Source organism: Tasmannia lanceolata, unplaced genomic scaffold (genome assembly GCF_043159265.1).
Source record: "Tasmannia lanceolata isolate RefF3 unplaced genomic scaffold, GAP_Taslan_0.1 ptg000003l, whole genome shotgun sequence".
In the NCBI taxonomy this organism is placed as follows: domain Eukaryota; kingdom Viridiplantae; phylum Streptophyta; class Magnoliopsida; order Canellales; family Winteraceae; genus Tasmannia; species Tasmannia lanceolata.
In genome coordinates, this window is record NW_027518680.1 from 56800437 (window position 1) to 56808772 (window position 8336).

General features: G+C 41.7%; 1 protein-coding gene across 3 annotated transcripts in view; it reads left to right on the forward strand.

The window, feature by feature from the left end:
• Window positions 1-7937, forward strand: part of LOC143856331 (Galactose oxidase/kelch repeat superfamily protein) — a 60712-nt gene extending 52775 nt beyond the window's left edge. For all 3 annotated transcript variants that reach the window (XM_077366536.1, XM_077366528.1, XM_077366541.1), the window contains one exon: window positions 7611-7937. In XM_077366536.1, coding sequence (XP_077222651.1) covers window positions 7611-7678 — 68 coding nt within the window. In that variant the 3' untranslated portion in view covers window positions 7679-7937. The remainder of the gene's footprint in view (window positions 1-7610) is intronic.
• Window positions 7938-8336: the final 399 nt, after the last annotated feature.

The following is an 8336-nucleotide window of genomic DNA, read 5'->3' on the forward strand; positions in this document are numbered from 1 at the left end:
ACAAGTGAAGAAAAGGAAAGAATTCTTCCCCTTTTTTTAACTCGACCACCCCCCCTCCTCTCAAGTTATTTATTAGCTTATAAATAAGTTAAAGTCAACCCCCCTGATTCTTGTTGGACACCCCCTCATCCTTTTTAAGTGGTCACGTGACCACTTGATTAAAAAAAACAGAAATTAAAAAAAAAAAAAGGCTTCTCCTCCCTAAATTCTTCTCTTCTTCTAATTATTCTTCTTCTAATTTCACCCCAAGGTTTCCCTTTGGCACCCCTCCACCTATTCTCTCCACACATTTACCCCTCCTCTTTTTACCCCTAGTCACCCCTTTCCATTTAGAAACACCTATTTAACCCCCCTCTTTTACAGTAGGCACCCCCCCAAAAAAAAAAAAATCAGAAAAAATAGAGAAATAAAATTTTCTCTCTCCCCTGTCTACACTCATCTTTCTCTCACTACTCTCTCTTATTTTTGGGCTATTTCTGCTCGAAATTGGCCCGCGTCTTCAACACGAAAGTTGAAGTACTTGATCAAGAGCACACCCATATCAGTTTCAACAACAATCAATGACTTTCAGCACAATTTCAAGAGCAATCTAAGCCATCGATCACGTTCCATCTTCTGATCAGCAGCTTCCCGACATCCGATCGACGATCCGTGACAGAGCAGTTGTCGGGAAGACCACCAGGACTTCTTCGACTATTAATAGGCTACCGAGGTACGCATCTTCATTATTGAATTCGTGATTCAATATTTCTATTAGTAGATAGGCTATTAATTTGCAAAAAGGGCGCACATCCATCATTTCCTCTACAATAAAACCCCTTTACCCTGATTTTTCGAACCCCATTTTTTTACACCAACCTTAAGTAGTTTCCTTTATTACATGCTTGTTTCCTTGCATTATATTAGCATAGTTTAGTTGCATTACTTCTAGTAAGTTGCGTCGTATAATCAGCAAAACCCCATTCTTTCCTTACCCGAAGTTCATGAGCATACAAACACGTTCACAAACCAAATGGAAGACCGAGTCAACACCTTGGAAAGTATCGTGAACACTCTTAGGGGAACAGTACATCAAATGGAAGGACAAATAGAGCAACCCGAAGAGCGCCTTACGCAGTTGACCACATCGATGGGCAAACGCCCTGTTGAGAGTCATTTGGGTGACAAGTCTACCAGTCACGTGGATGGACCTGGGCTCCAGGCAGGCCAATTCAGCAATGCTCTTGGACATCCTGTCGGTCCAGAAGGCCTTCTCCCCACCCCTCAGAGACTTCATCCCATTGCTAGAGAAACCCTTGCTAGGGAAAGTCATATGCATGGCAATGATAGGAGAAATAACCATGTTGGCCAACCCTACCATGAGGGATTTGTTGACGAGGACCAATTCCAGGAAGACAACCTAGAGAATTATTTCCAGCCACCTACCTAGACGAGGTATCCAGATAGGCGTTTTGCTGTTCGACCTCAGAGACAGGGTCGATATCGTCACCATACTGAGCATATGGATATTACTAAAAAGGTCAAACTTGATGTTCCTAGTTTTGATGGTAAGTTGGACCCTGGTGCCTTCCTCGATTGATTAGCAGACCTGGAAGACTACTTTGAGTGGTTTGAAATGTCTGACTATCATCGTGTGCAGTTTTGCAAAATTAAGTTGTGGGATCTACCAAGCGGCATTGGCAGACTGTTCAGAGGAGCTTAGTGCATTTAGGACAACCATACAATTTCATGTTTCATGTGGGATGATATGAGGACCAGGTTAAAGGATAAGAACGTGCCCACCTTCTATCAACAACATCTGTTAAGAGATTTATTAGGTTTGACGAAGTCGAACTCTACGTTCACAGAGTACTTATCTAAGTTTGAAGAGCTTATGCTTCGATGTGATGTCTCTGAAGAACTTTCCATGACTGTAAACAAGTTCATACATGGATTGAGACCTGAGATTCAGAGAGAAGTTGACGTCCATTCTCCAGAGACCATGGCGGAAGCCTATCATAAAGCTCTTGAATTTGAAAAATATCTCAAGTACCCCAGCCCCAGAGGTGGAACGTCCCAAATGAGAGAAACTCAAAGACTAGATCATGGTCATCACAGCAGACTGGTAGAGTTGTCCAGTCAGGTTCAGTTGCGTCAAGAAACACCACCAATGTTTCTAGAGGAAGCAACAGCTTTGGTCCAGCAGTTAGTACTAATCAGGATAAAGGATTGGTAACTTCTACTTCTCGTCAAGGTCCTGTAACTTCAATTCCCGACAAGTCCCACAGGGTCCTGAGTGCTTTAACTGCCACCGGAAAGGTCACATTGCCTCCTGTTGCCCACATCGCACCCTTACTATAGAAGAGGAGCATGGTGAACTCTTCGAGGACCAAGATGACGAGCAAGAAGTTGAGCTGCTTGATCCTGTCGACTCGGCATATGAAGATGACTTTGATGGAGCACATGATGGCACGCGTGTTGGTGTATAGTTCGTCGCATTTTGTCTACGCTTGCAGCAAAAGTGCTGATGACTGTCAACACACTAACATTTTTCACACTTATCTTTACTGCGGAGGCACAGTGTGTAAAATTGTCATCGACCGTGGGAGTTCCATGAATGTAGTTTCCCAAGCGGGTGTTTCTAAAATGAAACTCAAACCTGAACCACACCCGCAACCATACAAAGTCGCTTGGGTTGATAAGACATCCTTAGCCGTTTCATAGAGGTGTCTTGTCCCCATCAAAATGGAAGATTATTCAGATAAGATATGGTGTGATGTCCTCCCTATGGATGTTGCCCACGTCCTACTTGGCCGCCCTTGGATTTATGATATGGACATAGTTCATTATGGGCAAGAAAATACCTATGTTTTTAAACATCGTGGTAAAACAATTAAGTTGAAGCCTGCACAACCTACGGATAAAGTTATGGGTTCCAAGCTTAATTTCTCTTCAAAACCAACCAAACAAAAGGGTCTCAATATCCTGAATCGCAAAGAATTTGAAGGAGCCAGTCAAGAGACAGGCCATATGTTGGCGTTAGTAGATGGAGGAGTTCTTCAGTTCTCATAAGAACAACCAGTTGACCTACCACCTGAGGTCAACCAATTATTACAGGAATTTAACGATGTGATTCCTGATGAGCTACCTGCAGAATTACCACCCATGAGGGATGTTCAGCATGTGATTGATCTGATCCCAGGTTCTCAATTGCCCAACCTTTCACACTACCGCATGAATCCTCTTGAGCGAGCTGAGTTACACGATAGGTAGAGGAATTACTACGACAGGGTGTGATCCGAGACAGTCTTAGCCCTAGTGCTGTACCCGCATTGCTAACACCAAAGAAAGACGGGTCATGGAGAATGTGCGTTGACAGTCGCGCCATAAATAAAATCACTATCAAGTACAGATTTCCAACACCCCGTCTTGAGGAAATGTTAGATCTTTTAGCAGGGTCTCGTTGGTACAGTAAGATCGACTTACGAACTGGATACCACCAGATACGAATTCGTCCAGGTGACGAATGGAAAATTGCCTTTAAAACACCAGACGGCTTGTTCGAATGGTTAGTCATGCCCTTCGGGTTATCTAACGCTCCGAGCACATTCATGAGGGTAATGACTCAAATCTTACGTCCATTTTTAGGCAAATTTGTGGTAGTATACTTTGACGATATTTTAATCTTTAGTCGATCGAAATGAGTACATCTGGATCACCTTAGGCAAGTTCTTGAGATCCTTCGAGAAGCCAAATTTTACGCAAATCTCAAGAAGTGCTCATTTATGCAAACCCAGGTGATATTCCTTGGTTTCATTGTCTCGGAAAAGGGTGTTTCTGCTGACCCTGAAAAAGTAAGAGCGATTAATGAGTGGCTGATTCCTACGACACTTTATGAGGTTCTAAGTTTTCATGGATTGTTCATATTTTATCGAAGGTTTGTTAAGGGTTTCAGTACCCTTATGGCTCCAATAACGGAATGTATGAAAAAAAGGGGAGTTCCGTTGGACCCCTGCTGCCACTCGAAAATAAAGTTGTTGATGCCTTAAGTCGTGTGGTTATGGTCTGACAGTCTATGAGTGTAAATGTTATCGGATTTGATGGGCTGAAAGACGAGTATGCTACATGTCCTGATTTTGGCATCATCTTTCAGGATGTCCATGATGGTAACCGTCGAGACCATGTTGATTTTTTAATACAAGACGATTATCTATTTCGAGGATCTAGGCTATGCATTCCCCGAACTTCCCTTCGAGATTTCTTAGTTTGGGAATTGCATGCCGGAGGCCTAGCAGGACACTTTGGCAGGGATAAGACAATCACGTTAGCTGTGGATTGATTTTATTGGCCATCTTTAAAGAAAGACGTATCTCGAATTGTGTCACAATGTCGCACCTGCCAATTGGGAAAGGCAAAGAAGCATAACATGGGCTTATATTCGCCATTGCCTATTCCCCACTCTCCATGGCAAGATGTCAGCATGGACTTTGTCCTTGAACTGCCTAGGATAGCTAGAGGGCATGACTCCATCCTAGTTGTGTTAGATCAATTCTCACTGATGGCTCACTTTATTTCGTGTAGCAAGACAATTGACGCTGTTCAGGTTGCTAAGCTGTTCTTTAAAGAGGTCGTCAGACTTCACGGGCTACCAATTTCTATTGTGTCTGATAGAGATGCCAAGTTAGTTATTTTTGGAGGACACTTTGGAACCTAATTGAAGTTTTCATCAGCATTTCATCCACAGACTGATGGCCAAACTGAGGTCGTTAATCGTAGTTTGGGTGATTTGTTGAGATGTTTGGTAGGAGACCGTCCAGGTACATGTGATCTTTTGTTACCGACTGTCGAGTTCGCGTACAATAGTTCCGTTAATAGGACCACTGGAAAGAGCCCCTTTGAGAGTGTTCATGGCGTCAACCCTCGTCAGCCTGTTGATCTTATACCATTACCCCCTGATGCTCGTCCCTCTCAGTCAGCCGATTCTTTTGCCCAGCACATCCGTGACCTACATGCTGATATGTTGATTACAAACTAGCCACTGATGTACATCGTAGGAACCTTGAATTTAATGAAGGCGACTATGTAATGGTTCGTGTTCGTCCTGAGAGTTACCCTCGCCATTCTTTCAAAAAGTTACATGCTCGGCCATTGGACCTTTTCGTATCCTTCTTAAGTATGGCCCTAATGCATATTTAATCGACTTACCTGCTGATATGAATATTAGTCCTGTATTCAATATCGAAGATCTTATCACTTATCGAGGTACCTTCGAGCCTCCTACTATGCCGACAGATGTTTCTACAGGTCGGACTGCCAGCTCTTCTGTCCCAGCACCAGTGGTTCCACCAGTTCTACCACTTCCTTTTTACCAGATTGATGCTATACTTGCTGATCAGATCATTTTATCACGCCATGGTGGTTTTCAGCGCTATCTTGTCAAGTGGCGTCGTCGACCAGATTCTGACGCTACTTGGCTTACTGAGGAGGAGCTTCGCCGATTGGACGCCGACATCTTGGAGCAGTACCACACTCTTCACTCTCCGGAGGAGAGTTCTTTTCAGCAGGGGGAAATGATGGAGATCAACGCCCATTGCACGTTTATTCTAGACAAGGTTGCGCTCGTGGGCTCACATAGGGATCTTTTTATTTATGTTATGGTTATTTTATTGTTTTTTGGGATATTTTTGGGATTAGTTGGTATTATTAGGGTTATTTGTCTTTATTACTTTTAGGGTAGTTTAGTTTTTAAGGGATTCTTAATTTAGTAGGTTTCTTTATTTTAGGGCTCTTAATTGCCTATTTATGGGTAAGCTACAGCTTGTTTTCTTAACTTTTGATGATTAATTAAATTGAGACTAATTGAGTGCTTCCCTCTTCCCTTAATTTTTTCCCTTCTACTTCTAATTCTCTTCTTCTTCTTCTCCTTATTTTCTTTCCCAGCTTACATCACTTGATACACATGCTATACATTTATCAAAACATAAAACCTGCTCTTGTATGCCGTGTAGATTTCCTTGGTCTTAAATTCACCAAATCATCCCTTATACCTTTCATTTATTGTAACCTATATATATGAGGAAACTGTTGGTGCGCTTGAGCGCACAAAGCTTATGGTGCGCTCGAGTGCCCAATCACATGAGCTCCATATTTTTTGTGGTGATCCAAACCATTCATTTGCAAGGCCCTATCATAGATAGGGTGTGTACCAAAAATCAGGTCCATTGAATCATCCTAACCCCTCCAAAAGTGGAGGGCAAAAATGGGTAGATTTGTGGACAAACAGTGTCTGTCCATTTTGACCTCCACAAATGGATGGGTTAGGATGATCCTATGGAGCTGATTTTTGGTACACACCTCGTCTATGTTTTGGAGGGCAAAAATGGGCAGATTTGTGGACAAACAGTGTCTGTCCATTTTGACCTCCACAAATGGATGGGTTAGGATGATCCTATGGAGCTGATTTTTGGTACACACCTCATCTATGTAAGGGCCTTTCAAATGAATGCTTTGGATCATCCTAACAAAGTGGGCCCACATGTGATTGGCACTCGAGCGCACCATAAGCTTGGTGCGCCCAACCTCGAGCGCACCAACAGTTTCCTCTCTCTCTCTCTCTCTCTCTCTCTACAAACTTATGGTGAGCTAGCTTGCCCAATCACATGGGGGCCCACTTTGTTAGGATGATCCAAACCATTCATTTGAAAGTCCCTTACATAGATGGGGGGTGTACCAAACACCCTATCTATGATAAGGCCTTGCAAATGAATGGTTTGGATCACTCCCCAAAATGTGGGACCCATGTGATTGGGCAAGCTAGCTCACCAACAGTTTCCTCATATATATATATATATAAAATTTTTTGGGTTTATATTAGGAAAAAATGATAAAAATAAAATCATATAAAAATATATAAATGAAGAAAAAATAAAAAACACCGCAAAAAATATCGTGATATTATCACGCTAAATGAAAATATTGCTATTTCTTAAATTATTGGGATTATTTCGGGATTTTATCGTTTTATAAAAACGTCACGATAAACTTTCTATATTTTGAAAGGGAAATGATTTCAGCGCTACCTTGTTTTGATAAGATGTGCTAAGCATCTTGTCGTTTAGTATTTAAAGGGCTGTGAGAAAAATATTATGGTTCTCAAAAAGCTCTTACAGCCCTTTAAATACTAAACGACAAGATGTGGCGCGCATCTTTATCAAACGATGGTAGCTCTGAAATCATTTCCCTTTTGAAAATGTTGGAGATATTTGTAACATGGATTGTTACCAGCGATCAAATTCATAGCTCTGTCTTTGCCGAAAGCCTCCCCATTGCTCGTAGATATTATGGTGATGGTAATGCCCGTTTGAACCATTTACATTCAACAAAATATCATGAAACTTTAAGCCAGCATTCAAGGTTAAGGAACTATATTTCCCAACACCCAGCTAGTGCGGATGCGGCACTTATTCGCGACCCTCTTTTTTAAGTGAACAGATACATTTGTTCCTCAGCTAAATGCATCAAACTTCTATATTCTTCAAATGAGATTGTTCTATTTCTGCATCATCAAGGAATATTAGTATCAAAATACTATTTGAGATCTGTTATATTTTGTTTGTTGAATCGACCATCAGATGATACGGCACCAGTCATGAAACAACACTCCGGCTCGAGCCCTGTGGTTGCGGTCTCATCAACATGAATCAGATAACTGAACCAATGGCAGCATTGGCTTTGGTTCGCATAAGCTGGTGCAGGTTTGATCACTCATCTGAGACTAATGCAGGCAAAAGACTACAGGCCAAGCTCAACTACGATCCTTCTATGGTACCTGAGTTTTATCACTAACTTAAACTTTCCAAAGGCACATATGTAGATATTATATGTCGTCTCCTTTATGAAACTGAAGAGACAGAAATCAAATATTAGAAATTCCATATTATATGTCGGATTGTTATTCACATGAGGTGGCTGCTTTTTCAAGCCACAAAATGCCTTTCTCCCAAAGTCCCTAGCAAATCCCATATAAATTGCCTAGATGAGATTTTAGTGGACGTATTAGTCAACAAGGAGGTGACAAGGGTGGGATATGTGTAGACTTGTCTAGAGAAGATTAGAGAGAATTTTGGAGAATTTTGGTAGTGTGTTTGGTTAGATGTCAAAGCATGTGGGAGAATGGAGGGGTGTCATTAACAAAATAAAAGTAATGATTACACATGACATATCATATTCTACTCTTCTCCCCTCTAAAATTTACCAAAAACAAAGTTTGGCATTGGAAAAGTAGGGGAGGGGACAATCCTGCCACATAGGCGCTACCTAAGCAAAAAGCTAATAATGATGTCTCTTCCATGTCTAGT